General features: G+C 43.0%; 1 protein-coding gene across 1 annotated transcript in view; it reads left to right on the top strand.

Moving 5' to 3' along the window:
* cntn2 (contactin 2) overlaps positions 1-17,579 on the top strand; it is a 189,180-nt gene that overhangs the window by 131,548 nt on the left and 40,053 nt on the right. Inside the window, exons 10-14 of the mRNA XM_048612184.1 lie at positions 2,046-2,175; positions 3,051-3,201; positions 6,271-6,398; positions 6,564-6,739; positions 10,394-10,514. Of these exons, the coding sequence (XP_048468141.1) occupies positions 2,046-2,175; positions 3,051-3,201; positions 6,271-6,398; positions 6,564-6,739; positions 10,394-10,514 (706 nt within the window). The remainder of the gene's footprint in view (positions 1-2,045; positions 2,176-3,050; positions 3,202-6,270; positions 6,399-6,563; positions 6,740-10,393; positions 10,515-17,579) is intronic.

Below are 17,579 nucleotides of genomic sequence, written 5' to 3'. Positions count from 1 at the left end.
TAAGGTTGCCTTTTTTTTTCAAATAGTGGCAGTATGTTACTGAACACAGGCTACCAATGTACTTTTAACACAAAGAACAAAACGTTTATTGAACAAGGGAAAATAATATGAACTATATTACACTAGGCAAAAGGATTGGAAAGACTTCATTACGAACACCAGGGACTCAAATTCACACTATTCCTTTTGTTCCAGTGATATCCTTACAATCACCCAAACGTCACCATTATTTCCAAACTAAAGTTTCTCATTTGGGCTGGTACAGCTGCAACCAGTCTCCTTTGGACAAATTTCCGTGCATTTGTGAGATACTGTTTTCTTCAACTGGTATTTGTAGTGATTGTAATGAGGGCAGCCAGGTGGACACATAGAGTATGAGTTCCCTGATTGGTCCAGATTAATAGCTCCAATCGGGGAGCCCTGGCTGACAGGTATAAACAGGAGTGTCAGAGGCTCTGCTCTCTCTGACAACTGCCTCCAAGGAAGCCAGACCAGTGTCAAGTAAATGCACATACAAATAAAGGGTGACTTGGTGACGAGATATGGCCTCTGGAGTATCTCTCCCAAAGCTACCGAAAACAAAATGAAAGCCAAACTCACTATTACTTTAACCTCAAAGCAAACGGATTCCCCAAACTCAGTTTCCAGCAATTTTCCCCCAGATTCTTACTCAAGAGTTCAACACTTCAGCCTGTGATTTGGCCCACACCCATTTATTGACTTTCTGGATTGTTTTGCCTCTTGGTGTCACCAGACCCTAGTCACCAGGCAATAGCAGTTTTTTTTCTCTCATCCACCTTCTTTTCAACGCACTGAACTGTTAAGCCCCATTTCATTTCAAGGGTTTTAAAACCTCCTCAAAGTGCATATAAACACACACCAAGGCCCCTAGCTCTCAAATGATACTTTAACAGTGACTAATCATGTCTTCCTCTTCTTAACACAAAAAGAACAAGATTTATTTTAAATTATAGTTGTCGTCAATGACAAAATCTTCCAGGAAGGGTGGCTTCAACAATCGATCTTGTTTTATCAATACCACAGGACAAGTACAGGTTTGGGGTCTTATTGGCTGTTCAACCAGTTGGCCTTCCTTTATCTCTGACCCTTCGCCACAATGGTTGATCTGCAATTTGACAACTATGGGCATCACAATAGAATTGAATGTTATCCAATGACTACCCATGATGCCCCTCAGCAGGTATGACTGGAAAACAAATACCAGGCAATGAAGGAAGAATGGTGTTGGATATGAGGAGGTTGATAGATATAATTTCACAGGTCCTTCAAACAGCCTTGCTCTTTGCTGTATAATTCTAAGAGACACTAATTAAGGAGGCTAGAAGACACAATACAGTATAGAATTGCTACAACCCATTGAGTCCACACTGATCCTCCAATGAGCATCCCATTCAGACCACACATTATGGACAATTTAGCATGGCCAATTCACCAAACTACACATCTTGGGACTGTGGGAGGAAGCCAGACACGGCATGGGGAGAATGTGCAAACTCCACACAGACAGTCAGCTGGGGGTGAGAATTGAACCCTGCTCCCTGGCACTGTGAGGCAGCAGTGCTAACCACTGAGCCACCATGCCACTCCTTCCAAACATTTGAGCACAACAACACTGGACAACAGTAATCTTTTCCCTTTCGTGCTATGATCCATGGGTTACTTGAAAACTATTTCTAAACACTAGATAATAATATTTTATACTGAGTGGTCACTGGCCAGTGGTTAATTTGAGGCATATCTTTGAATTTGGTAGTGGTACCTGCACAGATTGGATGTGGGATTCCCGATTGCCAAGTTGGTCCATTCAACACCTGTTCCATGCCAAAGCATTCAGGTAACCCTATGGCCTTTCCGAAAGGAGCTTCCTAGACAGTCAGTGGAACTGGGAAACTTGAATGACTTCTCATCTTCTGAAGCTAATGTGGCCATTTGTATTGGCCCCATTGAGTTGGAGGGAGGAATACTATTTCTAAATCCATTATGTTCCCCACTACCCTCTCAGGTATTAACTTTGACTCTTTCAGAACCGCTTTGTAGTCAACAATTGCGCGTTGAGAATTTTGAAACTCATTAAGGACGACTCTGGCATGTACCAGTGTGTTGCCGAGAATAAACACGGGACCATTTATGCCAACGCAGAGTTGAAGGTTCAAGGTTAGTCGAATATTGCTGGTAATAATAACCTCTTCATCTACTGCCACTCTGAGCTGAACTGAAAACTCAACATTGAACGCATGCTCAATGGTCAGAAAGTAGCCACATTTCTGTCAAGGAAATATTGGAATCATAGAGTCATTCAGCATGGAAACAGACCCTTCGGACCAACCAGTCCATGCCAACCATGTACCCAAACTAAACTAGTTCTACCTGCCTGCGCTTGGCACATATCCCCTCCAAACATTTCTTATTCCTGTGCTTATCCAAGTGTCTTTTCAATGTTATAACTGCACCCACATCCACCACTTTGTCTGGCAGTTCATTCCACACATGAACCACTCTCAAACTCATTATTCCCACACACACTGAATGTTCTTCCTGACATTTACCCATGTTTGCATGGCACATTGCACCTTCCCTTTCACAAACTTTGCCTCGTACTCAATGCCTATAAAACTGCACCCCCTTCTTGAACAAAAACAAAGTTGCTGGAAAAGCTCAGCAGGTCTGGTAGCAGCTGTGAAGGAGAAAACAGGGTTAACGTTAATGAACAGTTCTGAGGAAGGGTCACCGGACCCGAAATGTTAACTCTGTTTTCTCCTTCACAGATGCTGTCAGACCTGCTGAGCTTTTCCAGCAACTGTTTTTGTTCCTGATTTACAGCATCCGCAGTTCTTTCAGTTTTTACCCCCTACTTGAAACCTGATTCCCGTTGAGTCCAATGCTGCTACAGTTGACTGATGGTGGAGTAGAAGCTGTACAATGTGAGAGTGAGTGGCTAACAGAGTGTAGGAGTGACGTCTACCTTGTTCTGACAGAATCTGATCTGCTTTGAATTATTCCTTCCAGTAATTTCCTGTCTTCATTCTCAGAATTGGCTCCAGATTTTCAGTCCAAGCCAGTAAAGCGGCTAATTCCAGCGGCGAGGGGAGGGGAGGTTCTGATTGAGTGCAAACCCCGTGCAGCGCCCCAACCAAACATCTTCTGGACTAAAGGGACCGAGATTCTTTCCAACAACACAAGGTCAGTGACAAAAACAACCTCATCAGCAAGACATGCCACAAGGCAACAGGCTTTGTGGAAGATGTCCATTGAATTGAATTGAAGAGTCAAGACCCAGTGCAGGGTAGGGCATAGCCCCCGTGCAGAGCATAGCCCCTGTGCAGAGTGTAGACAATGGGGAGGCAATGGCCTGGTGGTATTATCACTGGACTGTTAATCCAGAAACCCAGATAATGTTCTTGGGACCCAGGTTCGAATCCTGCCATCGCAGAAGATGGAATTTGAATTCAGTAAATATCTGGAATTAAGAATCTAATGATGATTGTGAATCCATTGTCAATTGTTGGAAAAACCCATTCGTTTCACAAATGTCCTTTAGGGAAGGAAACTGCCATCCTTACCTGGTCTGGACTACATGTGACTCTGGGCAATTAGGGATGGGCAATAAATGCTGGCCTAGCCAGTGATGCCCTCATCCTGTTAATGAATAAAGGAAAAAAAGACTCTGTGCAAAATCCCGTCACAATTAGAGAGCATTGGAAGAAACCTGCACTTGTGGTGATTGTTTGAGTGATGTAAAGAGGTGGGGTATGGCCTCAATCCAGTGGAATGTGATAGCTGATATTCCCCATGATCTTGAGCTCTGTCCTCAGCTTTCACCAGGTATATCAATGGTTTAAATGAAATTGAGCTTATATTGGAGATTGCAGAGTTTGTCAAGTCATGAGGCACACTATGCAGTAAACAGTTACAGCCGGACAGAGGCAGATGAAGTAAATGGAGGAAAAATGACGTCAGAGCAATCCATGGTATCATACAGAACTCTAGGAGGCCACTCAGCCCACCAGGTCTGTGCTGTCCATTTGAACAAGTTGCTCACTTAGCTACTGTCATTTTCCCCTACTCCTCCTAATCTTTTCCTTTTCCAAATTGTTTTCAAGTGCATCCCAGTTAACAATCTGGAATGCGCTGTGCAAGAGCGGAGAAAGCAGATTCAGTGACAACTTTGAAGAGCGAACTGGATGTACTTGTACCCATGAAGAGGAAACATTTGCAGGATGACGGGGAGAGAGCAAGAGGGGTAGATTCAAAGAGCTGGCATGGTTATGATGGACCAATTGGCCTCTGTGATCATACACTGAGAAGTTTTGAGAATTTATTCTTCTACTCAGTCTGTTATTAGTGAATACTGTAGTAGAACACGGCCATCTATGAAAGAGGGCCACTGGTTGGGCCAGCAATTATTTCTCTTACTAGGAAGCCTTTGATAATGGAGAGTCACTTCCTTGAACCTCAGTGGTCTGTGTGAATGAATACTCTCTGTGTCAGTTCCAGTGATGTGTTACACGTTTCAGAGGAACCATGTTGCAGTGCACCCTATACTACATACGGGGTCAGGACAGCTGTGATTTTTCCCCAGAGATCATGAGTAAAGTCAGGCAGGTTTTCATGGTAATCTAGTCATTACACAGTCACCATTACCATTGCTAGCTTTTAACTGAACATTTAGTTGATTGGCTGAGTTTAAATTATCCAACTGGAATGGGATGTGAACTGATACCTGCAGCTCCGAACACTGGATTACTAATTCATGCTGGATTAGTCTAAATACACAGATTTGCCAGAGATCAAATATTCCTAGTCTCAAAGAGTTTAACGATTTTGTAGAACACGCACATCCAGCAAGAAGCCAGAAGGTACACATTCAGGTGTCAGGGAGGTACAAAAGTACTTTTTAAATGACCTTTCCAAGTTGGCGTGAGCTGACAAAATGAAGTGATTTGTCGGAGGGATTGAAACAGAAAATACAATGATCTGTCTCCAGTGGGGCAGAGGCAGTGAGGCTCAAACGATGGAGTGTCTGTCATTGCTGGGACTGAGATGAGTGTGTGGAGGTTAGGGAGGGGTTTCTGAACAGGATGTGTGACTGGCAAGCTTCCCTTTGATAAGTAGGAACAAAGCTGCGGGGGTTTTAAACAGTAATCCTAACCTCAAATTCATGTCACTGAGGTACAAGGACCAAGTCCATGTGGCTAAGGTTGGAGTGGTGTTATGGGTTTTGGACAGGAGAGAGGTTACAGTATGAGAGATTCTGAGTACGTTACAAGTTTATGTTGTTTAAAGTAATGGTTCTGAAAGAGTTAATGTTGAAGTTACATTAAGGTCTACCCAATCTGACGATGTCATTTAACCTATGGATGGAAAAGAATCCGTTGGCATGAGGTCCCTATGGAGACCAACGTATCACTTCTGACATCTATTTGTCTTCATGATTACACCTTGCCAGTCAATGTGACTTGTGGCTTTTGCTACTGTGCAATAAACTACATTTTACATGAGTCAAGAATGTTGAGAAGAATAATGGGGGCTCCCATAGAAACGTTTAAAATTCTATCAGGACTCGACAGCGTAAATGCAGGAATAATGTTCCCAATGACCAGAGAGTCCAGAATCAGGGGGTCACAGACTAAGGAATCTGGGGTAGGCCATTTAGGGAAGAAATTTCTTCACCCATAGGGTGGCGAACCTGTGGAATTCTCTGTCACAGAGAGCAGTTGAGGTCTAAACATTGAACGTTTCAAGAAGGAGTTAGATCTATTTCTTATGTCTAAAGGGACCAAAGTGTACAGGGAGAAAGCAGGAACTAGGTACTGAGTTGGATAAACAGCCACGATCACGTTAAGTAGCGGAGTAGCCTTGAAGGACTGAATGATCTATTCCTGCTTTTATTTTGTATGTTGCAAGAGCCTTTCCACATTAACACTCAATAGTGGTTTACACAGCTATTTAGATAGCCTCTAGAACTCAGTATAGGTTTCTGATGACCACCTGATTTTTGTTCCTGTTACAAATTAACCCAACAGGGGCTGTCTAGCTTGTTTATAGATTTAGTTTAAAAGAATATAAAGGGACACTGGTGTCAGCTTTCTACACCAAACAGAAGCCAGAAGTTGGTACTGCAACTCGAAAACTCCCTTTGTGGGGTCTCCTTAGCCCATGAGGCACCCAATGATAATTTGACCAAATGTCTGGTCTTCAGGGTGTTTGATAATTGTGCTACTACCATAAATCTCTGTTTTGTTCAAACAGAACAACTGTATTTGCAAATGGCACCTTGAGGATTCGGAACATAAGCCGAATGGATGAAGGAAAATACACCTGTTTTGCAGAGAATTCCAAAGGGAAGGCAAACAGCACAGGCACTGTGTCAGTCAGAGGTCAGTCTGTTTCTTCTGGTCACTAAACAACACCCCAAAAGATCTCGTCTCTCTTTCTGAATGTTTACACAAGTTCTGATGATCACTTCCCTCTCAGTCGCCGTTCTGTACCTTTTGCATCTTCCTTTCTTGACTCACGCTCCTGTTCCTCCCACATTCTCACAGACGCTACTAAAATTACTCTCGCTCCATCCAACGCTGATATCAACCTCGGCGAAGATGTGGTGCTGCAGTGCCATGCAAGCCACGATCCCACCATGGACCTCACATTCACCTGGTCGGTTAATGACTCTCCTGTGGACTTTGACCTCATGGGGGAGCACTTCCATCGCGTTTCAATGGTGAGTACGCTTTCAAGTTCCTCCCTGGCTTCATTCGTCATTATTAGCGCGACTTCCTCCAACTCTGCAGCTGTCCTCGAACTCTGCTGACCTCTGATTCTGGCATCTCGTACTTGCTCCTTTTTAATCAGTCCCCCATGTGCAGCCTTGCCTTCAGCTGCCCTAAGGGCCTAGACTCTGGAATTCCCTCCTTAACTCTCCAACTCCCTTTTCCACTTCTTTAAGACAACCTTCAAAACCTAACTCTGACCGAGCTTGTGATGACTTGCCCTTCTATCTCCTCATGTTGTTCAATGTCAAATGTTAATTGGCAATGCTTGTGTGAAGCAACTTGGGACGCTTGCTGCATTAAGAAAGCTGTAGGAATGCGATTTGTTGTTGGTGCTTTGTCTGTTTGCCTGGATGTGCGAGAAATATAATTTCAGCAAAAATACTATTGCTTTGTTAAAAGCTGGATCACTAAACATGAATATTTATTGAACATCAGCGTTAATGTACGTAGTGCACAATGAAGCGATAAGTAAAATATTTAGAACTTTGCCAGTCAATCATTTATTCCGCAACAGCATATTCTAAGTTAGTGCAGTGCTCTTGTACAAATGCTTACTGAACATTAGTAAGATAGATTTTCAAATATTTCATTGCACTGTAGCACTAGATGGCATGATACCTTCAAGAAATGATTCCTGGGATAGAATTAATAGTCATTTGGAAAAATGTAAATTGATTCGAAACAGTCAGTAACAATCCTTTGTTAAGGAAAAGTCACACCGGGTCTCTGGAGTTGTTTGAAGAGATAGTGCATAAGGGTAAAGGTGTTGATATGGTGTACCTGGATTTCCAAAAGGCACTTGATGCAATGCCAAACAGCAGGCCTGTGAGGAGAGTCATAGCTCATAAAGTAGAAGGGGCAGTAGCAACATGCTGAGGAATAGAAAATAATGTTAGGAATGCAATAGTAAATGGGTATTTCTTTTGGGCCTGGCAAAGACTTGCAGTGGAGTTCACTGGGGGCCGGTACTTGATTTTCCTCATCGATATAAGCGATCCAGATCTTGGTGCGCCAGGGACAATTTCGAAGCTTGTGGACAACATCAGACCTGTGGGAATTCCAAACTGTGAGGGGAACAACGTTAAAGTTTTTTAACAAAAAGATATTCAGAAATTCGTGGATGGCAGATAAAGTTCAATTCAGAGAAGTGTGAACAGATGCCCTTTGAAGGAAGAACATTCGGAGATAAAAGGTATTATTCTAAAGGGTGTGTAGGAGCAGAGAGATCCAGGTGTGTACGTACATATGTAATTAAAGGGAAGGACATTAGGAAGAATTGTAATAAGGCATGCGGTATTCTAGGCTTCACAAATAGGGGCATGGAGTACAACAGCAGGGATAGATCATGAATGGCCAACACAAACCTTCCTCACTTGTATAAACAGACCCCCCTATAAATACACATTCACACGTACACACATTATATACTTTAAATTATAAACATACAAACCCAAGAGAATTTTTAATGTTGATGTACAGCCATAGTGGGAGCCAGCCTACGTCATTGATCACAGGGATGATGGGTGAGCAGGAGTTACTGTGAACTAGGACCTATAAGGTCAGGTATTGGCTGGGCTGTAGCTTATGGAGGCTGGTACTTTGGAGGCTGGCAGAGAGAACACGGGACTCTGATTCATACTGTTGCCTGTCTCTCTCACGAGGGATCAGGAACTTGGGCAGGTTCTCCCCCCACGGATTCTGCTCTTTGGGATGACAGGGTAATGACCCAAGGCATCAGGTCTGGAAGAATAAAATAGCCAGTGCTTTTCACAGCTGTGAGTTATTCTAACTCATGTTCGTACACTCGTTACAAAGACCAAGATGCAGTCGCTACACAGATCAAAGGCATTTGTTCAGTTTGTTGTTTCGACGAGTGCAATGGAAAATTAGAGCCTGGGAGGGTCTGCTATTACTGCCTAGGAAGGACTGTCTGGAATTGTGTGTCCATAAGAGTATGCTCTTGTTGCCTTCCACTGGAGTGACTAGGAGAAACTGGTGTCAGGTTGTAGATATTTTCGCTGAACCAGTGGGTTTGGTTGCAAACGTTTCATCACCCCGCTAGGTAACATCGTCAGTGCGCCTCCGGTGAAGTGTCAGTGTTCTGTCCCGCTTGTTATTTATATGCCTCGGTTTGTTGGGGCGTTTGGTACCACTTCTGGTTCTGTTTCTCAGTGGTTTGGACACAGGGTCTAATTCAACGTGTTTGTTGATGGAGTTCTGGTTGGAATACCAGGCCCCCAGGAATTCCCAGGCGTGTCTCTGTTTGGCTTGTGCGATTATGAATGTGTTGTCCCAGTCAAATTTGTGTCCCTCGTTGCCTGTGTGTAGTGAGATAAGTGAGAATCGGTCGTGTCTCTTGGTGGCGAGTTGGTGTTCATGTATCCGTATTGTCAGTTTTCTCCCAGTTTGGCCTATGCAGTGTTTCTCACAGCCCTTGCATTGTATTTTGTATATTACACCGGTTTTGCTGGTTTTGTGTATGGGATCCTTTATGTTTGTCTGTATTTGTTGTCGCAGGTTCGTTGTTGGTTTGTGGGCTACCCTGATACCTAGGGGTCTGAGTAGTCTTGTGGTCATCTCTGAAATGTCCTTGACGTATGGTAGGGTGATTAGTGAGTCTGGTCGTGTTGTGTCTTCCTGTGGTGGTCTGTCTTGGAGGTAACGGCGGATTGTGCTTTTCGGATATCCAATCCTTTTGAAGACTCCGTGTGGGCGCTCCTGTTCTGCTTTGTATAGTTCCGGGTTGCTGCAATGTGTTGTGGCTCATTTAAATAGTGTCCTGATGCAGCTCCATTTGAGGGCATTGAGGCAGTTGCTGATGTAATTGAGTATCTGGTCCGTATGTGTGGTCTTTCTATATACTGGAGGTCCCCGTTGTTTTTGCGTTCTACCACTACATCCAGGAAGGGTAGTCAGTTGTTGTTCTCTTCTTTTGTGAATTTTATCCCAGTGAGGATGTTGTTTATGTGTTGGTGGGTTTCTTCTAGTTTTGTGTGTTTGATAATAACGAAGGTGTCATCTACATATCGGACACAGAGTTGGGTTGTATAGTGGGGAGCGCTGTCCATTCTAACCTTTGTATTACTGCTTCTGCAATCAGTCCTGATAATGCGGATCCCATTGTTTGTATATGCCGTTGGTGACTTTGATGATGTTGAGGAGTTCTTGGGAGGGATGGATGGAGTCGGTGGTGTTGTCCACAAAGTATCTCAATTTCTGCTGTAGTTCTTAGGCAAGTCTATATGTTGGTGTGCCTGGTAGTCACTACAACAAACTGAGGCATATAAATAACAAGCGGGACAGAACGCTGACGCTTCACCGGAGGCGCACTGACAATATTACCCAGCAGGGTGAGGAAACATTTGCAACCAAACCCATCGGCTCAGCGAGCATGTCTACAACCTCATCCACAACCCAAGCTACAAATCTTCTCGAAAATTGAACACAGCATTATAAAAGTGGCCTCACCAATGTCCTGTACAGCCACAACATGATGTCCCAACTCAATGTTCTGACCAATGAAGGCAAGCGTGTGAATGATTAGGGAGGAGTCACTTTTACCACTTACGCACACTGCAGTGTCTCTATCTCTTTACTTACAGCGGGAAACCATTGGAGACCTCAAGATAACCAATGTACAGCTGAAACACTCTGGAATATACACCTGCACTGCCCAGACAGTGGTGGACAGTGCTTCGGCATCAGCAATGCTGGTTGTGAGAGGTGAGGACCATTACACTGAGTTACGACAGTACTTGCAATACACTAACAGGCTATTCAGCTTTAATTGGTCTGTCGAGATTTGAATGTTCTACAAAAGCATCCTTCCAACTTTTGTCATTTAACCCAATCAGCACACTTCGATTTCTTGCTCTCTCGTATCTTTACATTGCTTTCTCTGTTCATCTCAACCATTACCTGGAGTGAAAATGAGAAAATTAGTACAGATGTTTAAATTTATGAAGGGTCTCAATAAAGTAATTAAGCAGAAACTGTTTCCATTGTAATCAGTTTTAAGGTGGTTGGCAAGAAATCTTTTAGACCGTGCATTGTTGCGATCAAAGGTGCACTGCCTCAAAGGACAGTGAAAGAGGATTCAAGTTGCAAAATGGAATTTGGTGCATACTTGGGAAAAAGATTTTGCAAGGTTCATTGAAAGAGCAGGAATGTAGTCACTTTTTCCAAGAGTCATCACAGACATGATGGGCCAAATGGCCTCCTGCTGTGTTAGAAGATTGGGTGATTAAAAAAAGAAGGGAGAAATGAAATGTCATAGATTTATACACCACGGATATAGACCCTTTAGTCCAACTGATCTGCACTGACCAGATATCCTCCCATTTGCCGATATTTGGCCCATATCCTTCTGAACCCTTCCTATTCATGTACCCATCCAGATGCCTTTTAAAAGTTGTAATTGTACCAGCCTCCACCGCCTCTTTGGCAGTTTGTTCCATACATGCACCACCCTCTCTGTGAAAAAGTTACCCCTCAGGTACTTTTTAAATCTTTCCCCTCTCACCTTAAACCTATCCCTTCTAGTTTTGGACTCCCCTACCCTGGGGAAAAGACCTTGACTATTCACCCTATCCATGCTCCACATGATTTTATAAACCTATGTAAGGTCACCCCTCAGCCCCCAACGTTTGAGAGAAAAAAACCCCAGCCTATTCAGCCTCTCCCATAACTCAAATCCTCCCCAGTCCCAGCAATTTTTTTCTGAACTCTTTCAAGTTTAACTTCTTTCATACAGCAGGGAGTCCAGAATTGAACACAGCATTATAAAAGTGGCCTCACCAATGTCCTGTACAGCCACAACATGATGTCCCAACTCAATGTTCTGACCAATGAAGGCAAGCGTGCCAAACGCCTTCTTCACCACCCTGTCTATCTGTGACTCGACTGTCAAGGAACTATGCACCTGCACCCCTAGGTCTCTTTGTTCAACATCACTCCCTTTAATGCCCTGTTATTAACTGTAAATCCTACTTTTGCTTGTCTTACTAACTGCAACGCCTCACATTTATCTAAATTAAACTCCATCTGCCACTCCTCAGCCCATTGGTCCATCTGATCAAGGGAGTGCAGTGATTAGAAACTGAACACAGATCAAACGAGCAGAATGAGTGGATAGTTGCATGTGACATGAATGGACAGGCTGGCTCTCAGTCTGCTGGGTTTTTAGAACAGCTTGACATTCAAATCCCTGGGGACTTGGGACTTCATTTTTGGTTTTTTTAATTGATATTGGACTGATGTATATGAATCTTTCCAGCCTCCCTTGTTAATTACAGCTCGTTTTGATGTGGAAAACATCAGAGAGATGTGACATATAATCAGCTGCGTGCAGATAAAGGGCTGGTTACTTCCGTGAGTGCTAAACTCTCAAGGTCCAACAAACAGCTGGTGTGACAGATGCTTCCGTAAACTCTCAGGGCCACAAAGGCCCCTTTCATCAAATAATTAAAGGGGAAAGGAAAACCTTGGGAATTGCTTTTCATTCTGATCATTCTCCTAAGCTTTGTTTTATTGAAGAGAACAAGACAAAAACAAGGTTTGATTGGTTTTTTTTTCCATAAATGTCAATTGCCTTGCCGGCCCACAGGACTTCATGATGGGTGGGCGGATTGTTGCCATGGTTACTCTAGAAAGACTTGTTCCAATGTTTGTAATGAGGTTACCCTCAGCTCTGCACAAACTCCCAATGTTGGGCTGCCAGGATCATCTGGGAGTCGGCGGGGTTGGGAGAATAATGTCCTGTGGCACATGCGGTGCAGGAAGAAGCAAGGGAATAAATATTCCCAGAATAAATAATCCTGGCATTAATTAAGGAGAGCTGTTGTGGATTTGTTAAAGGCAAACCATGTTTTAATTGATGTGATTGAATTTTTTGCTAGCTTGTGGAATGAAAGGGAGCTTGGAGATAAAGTTGACTGAAGAACAGAAAGTAGAGAGTATCGCTGACGGTTCTGGAGGAGGTTATATAATGTGGTCCCCTGAGGGGACTGCTTTTCTTGTCCTACATTAATAACCTAAATAGGCGTGCAGGATACAACTTCAAATTTGCTGAGCACATAAAACTTGGAAATATTGTGAACTATGAGCAGGATTGTGATAAAACTCAAGAAGAAAGCACTATGGGACAGTCAGGCATTATGGTGAGAGATTCGTTTAATGCAGAGAAGTCTGGACTGTTACAATTTGTTAGCGAGAATGAGGAGAGACAACATAAAGGATACAATTTAACATAAAGGGTTGCAGGAGCAGAGAGACCTGGGGGTATATCTGTTAATAAACCAATGAAGTGTCCCATGAGAAAGGGTCATTTAAAAAGCCACTGTAGCCAAAACAAAAACTCTGAAAGAAACTGGAGTTAAAATGTGATTTCATAGAATTCCTACTGTGTTGAAGCAGGCCATTTGGCCCATCGAGTTCACACCAACCATCTGAAGAGCAGCCCATCCAGGCCTACTGTCCCCACCCTATCCCTGTATTTGTCACAGCTAATCCACCTAGCCTGTACAATTTAGCACAGCCAATCCTAACCTGCATATCTGTGGGAGGAAACCAGAGCACCCAGAGGAAGCCCGTGCAGGCTCGGAGGGAATGTGCAAACTCCACACAGACAGTTACCCGAGACTGGAATTGAACCCAGGTCCCTGGCACCATGAGGCAGCAGTGCCCACCACTGAGCCACCGGGACGTCATTTTGTGCGACGCTCATACACTCCAGCTCCTGTGGTACCCACCAGTCACAGGAGGATGTAGGCACTGTGTGCTCCCTCTCCAAGGATAGAGAATAGAGGCAGGTATTTAGGTGGAACAAGCCCACTCAATTGCCCACTGCCTAGACCTGTTAATGATCACCTTGGCCAGACCGTGGACCAACACTACAAGGAAGTCCTCCTGTCCATCCCTTCACCTCGAGTGGATGAAGCATGGGACTGAGGTGCAACCCAAAATTGAGGAGCAGCCACTCCAGGTCATAGAGGAGGGGCTTTGTGTACTCTGTGTAATAATGGAACACAGTACCCAGGGCTACTCAAATCAGTGAATGGATAAAGCTAATGATGCAGGAAGGTTTCAACAGCAAGGGTGTTATAGTGAACCATTATAACTCGCTGGTTCAATGTCAACTGGAGGATTGTATCCAAGTCTAGACACTGAGAATGGCAAGGCATTAGAGAGGGTTCAGAGAAGGTCCACAAGGATGGTTTCAGGGATGACAGACTTCCCATTTGGATTACCAAGATTGATGTCCTTCTTAGATGATAGAGGAGATTTAGCGAGGGGTGCTCAAAACCATGAGGGTTTTGGACCGCGTAAATAGAGGGGGTAAAAATGTTCCTGTTGGCAAAAGATTCAAGAGCCAGAGAGCAAGAGTTTAAGGTAATTGGCAAAAGAAGCAACAGCGACATGAAGAAGAATCTTATTTTGCAGTGAGCAACTGGGATCTGGAATACAATGTCTGACAATATGGTAGAGGCAGGTTCAATCAAGGCCTTCAAAGGAGAATTGGATAAATTATCTGCTGTGGAAGGATTTGCAAGGGAGTACAGCAGGCAATTGGGAACAGGTGAGGTGCTGCTGCAGAGAACCAAAATAGACACAATGACCCAAGTGGACTGTAGATGCTGTGACCATTCCAGGAAAGTTTTAAAAGAATCAATTTTTTAAAAAAAAAGAGCTTACATTTTTGAGCTCCTCAGTTTGTGAGTGTTAAAAATCTTGGAGAGTAGTTAGAGAGAAGGGCCATTTGACTGATGGCTTCCAATTATGTAGTGGGGAGTCTTTTTGCTCGCCCATTGTTTTATGGGAGGGGCTAGCTGTGATAATGCATCTATTGTACATCCATTGGGCTGGGGCGGTTGGCGACACAATCAAATCTCCAGGAATACATCCAATCAGATCTGGAAAATCCTGATGCCAAATGCAGACCATGCAACTGCTATCGTTAACACAAGACCATAAGACGTAAGAGCGGAAGTAGGCCATTCAGGCAATTGAGTCTACTCTGCCCTTCAACGAGATCTAATAATCCTCAGCTCCACTTTTCTGCCTTTTCCCCATACCCCACAATTCCCTTACTGATTAAAAATCTGTCTATCTCAATCTTGAATGTACTTTATGACCCAGCCTTGATAGCCCTCTGTGGTAAAGAATTCCACAGATTCACTGCCCCCTGAGATAAGAAATGCCCCCTCATCTCTTAAATAGGTGATTTTTTTCACTCTGAGATTATGCCCTCTGGTCCCAGACTCTCCCACAATGAGAAATAACCTTTCTACCACTCTGTAAACCCCCGAAAGAACCTTATATATTTCATCAAGGTCTCCTGTTATTTTCCTAAAATCCAATGAGTACAGTCCCAATCCACCCAGCCTCTCCTCCCAAAAAAATTGCCTTCATATCTAGAATCAACCCAAGTGAACCTTCTCTGTGTTCTGACTAGTACTTTGTATACTTTTAGCAAAATGTCTACTTTAATAATCCATTCCCTTTGAAATAAAGACCCAATATTTGATGAACCTTCCCTGATACCCGCTCAGTGTTATGATTCATGCACTCGGACCCCCAAATCCCTCTAACTGCACATTTCTGTAGTCTTTCCCTATTTAAAAAGTATTTAGCTCTTCTGTTCAACTTCCCATTTTCCCACACAGACATGGCTTAAATCCGACTAGGGAAGCAGCTTATGGAATTCAATTAATGATTCTGGAATTAACGGCTAGTCTCAGTGATGGTGACCAGGATAACTACCATTAGTTGTTGTAAAAATCTGTTCACTGAAATCTTTTACAAAAGAAAATCTGCCATCCTTACCTGGTCTGGCCTGCATGTGATTCCAGACCCACAGTAATGAGGTTAACTTTAAATGCCCACTGACATGGCCCTACTCAGTTCAAGGGTAAGTAAGGATTGGCCACAAATAGGAACATACCATAGAGACATAGGGATTAGGAGCAGGAGGAGGTAATTCAGCCCTTCGAACCCGCTCCACCATTTATCATGATCATGGCTGGTCTTATCCTGGTCTCAACTCCAGTCTCCTGCCTGCTCCCCATAGCCCTTTATCCCACTTCTCATCAGAAACATATCTATTTCTTTCTTGAATCTGTTGATTGATTCTGCCTCCACTGCACTCTAGGCATTGAGTTCCACAGATTCACGACCGTCTGAGAGCAATAGTTTCTCCTCATCTCAGTTTTAAACCTACCTCCTCTCACTCTATAGATATAGTTATTTAAAATTCATTCAGAGGATATGGGCTTTGCTGGCTGGGCCAACATTTTCTGCCCATCCCCAATTGCCCAGAGGGCAGGTAAGAGTCAATTACATCGCAGTGGCTTTGGAGGCACATGTAGGCCAGACCAGATAAAGATGGCAGATTTCCAAATGGGTTTTCCCAACAATCATTGTCACCATGAAATTTTGAGATTTTTATTGAATTCAATTTCCACCTGCTGTCATGATGGGATTTGGACCTGGGCATTACATGGGTCTTTTAATTAATAAGCTAGCGTTAATATCATTAAATCTATCTCCTCCCCTTAGGTTAGGTCCTTAGTGAAGAGTTGGTGTTGGTTCCAGAGCAGATAAAGCTCCAGGTATGGTTGTTTCAGCCAAATGCAGTGACGCTGAAGTGTATGCTAGCTCCAGGAAGAAACTATCGCAGTTTCAGGTTAAAAATTGAAGTCCCAGGTGACATAACCTATGGAGGTGTTAGATTCAGGGACGCTGTAGGAGCACATTAGCTCTGAAGAAAAGTCATCTAGACCCGAAGCATTAGCTTGCTGTCTCTCCACGGATGCTGCCTGATCCATTGTGATTTCCAGCATTTTTGTTTTCAGCACAGATTCAGGGACACTGCCATGAGCACAGTACAAGGGGTGTTTTGTGAACTATATAACAGCCATTTGTTTCTTTTCAATTTATAGGGGAGTATTTTGGAAATAATGGGATTTTGCTTTTACAATGTGTTCAGAACCTTTGAACTTGTATTAAACATAGTCGGTTTGGATCGTTCCCTTTTATCTTTGTTCCTTTTGTAAAAAGCTTCAGTTTTGACTTTGAAACAAAATCCACTGCATCGTGTGCTGATGTTTCAGCAAGAGACCACTTCATTAAAACCAAAACAAATAAAGTCATGATCGAACAAACTAGGTTCCTGTCTGGGATCTGACTTTTCCATTAATAAAGTCAGCTGGGTGCTGATTTATGATGATTATACAATTAAAAAAAGCAATTGTAATTCACAATGTAGTTATACACAATCATTAAAATAAAAATAAAGTCTAAAGTAATAAAGTGATTGCACAATTATGAATATTTCAGTATGCAAATAATTACAGCAGGTTGGTAAACATGGATCTCCTAAATTTACAGAATAAGAAGGAAAGGACTACTTCACACTGAATTTTGTATTAAAGTACTTAAATCATGTTTCACCAGGGTGAGTTCAAAATAATTGGCAAAAGAACTAGATGGAAGATGCAGTAAAATTTTCTGTTAATTTTTCAAGTGTACTAGAAATGTGACGGAATAATATTCCATTCCAACTTCTATGAAACAAGCAGATAAAATCAAAGGGGACTGATTTGATTGGTTATGGTGCATAAACAGGAATTTGGGACCAAATTAAACAGCTATTTCAACAGATCAACAAAGATATTATAAGCCAAATGGCTTGCTTTTATGCTGTAAGATTCCACAATCCTAAGACTGACAAAAAAACATGTAAGCACCAGATACCAAAAATTTCACAGAGAAACGACCCTGATATAAGAC

Source organism: Rhincodon typus, chromosome 25 (assembly GCF_021869965.1).
Source record: "Rhincodon typus isolate 14 chromosome 25, sRhiTyp1.1, whole genome shotgun sequence".
NCBI lineage: Eukaryota > Metazoa > Chordata > Chondrichthyes > Orectolobiformes > Rhincodontidae > Rhincodon > Rhincodon typus.
This window is presented reverse-complemented; position numbering and strand designations above follow the sequence as displayed.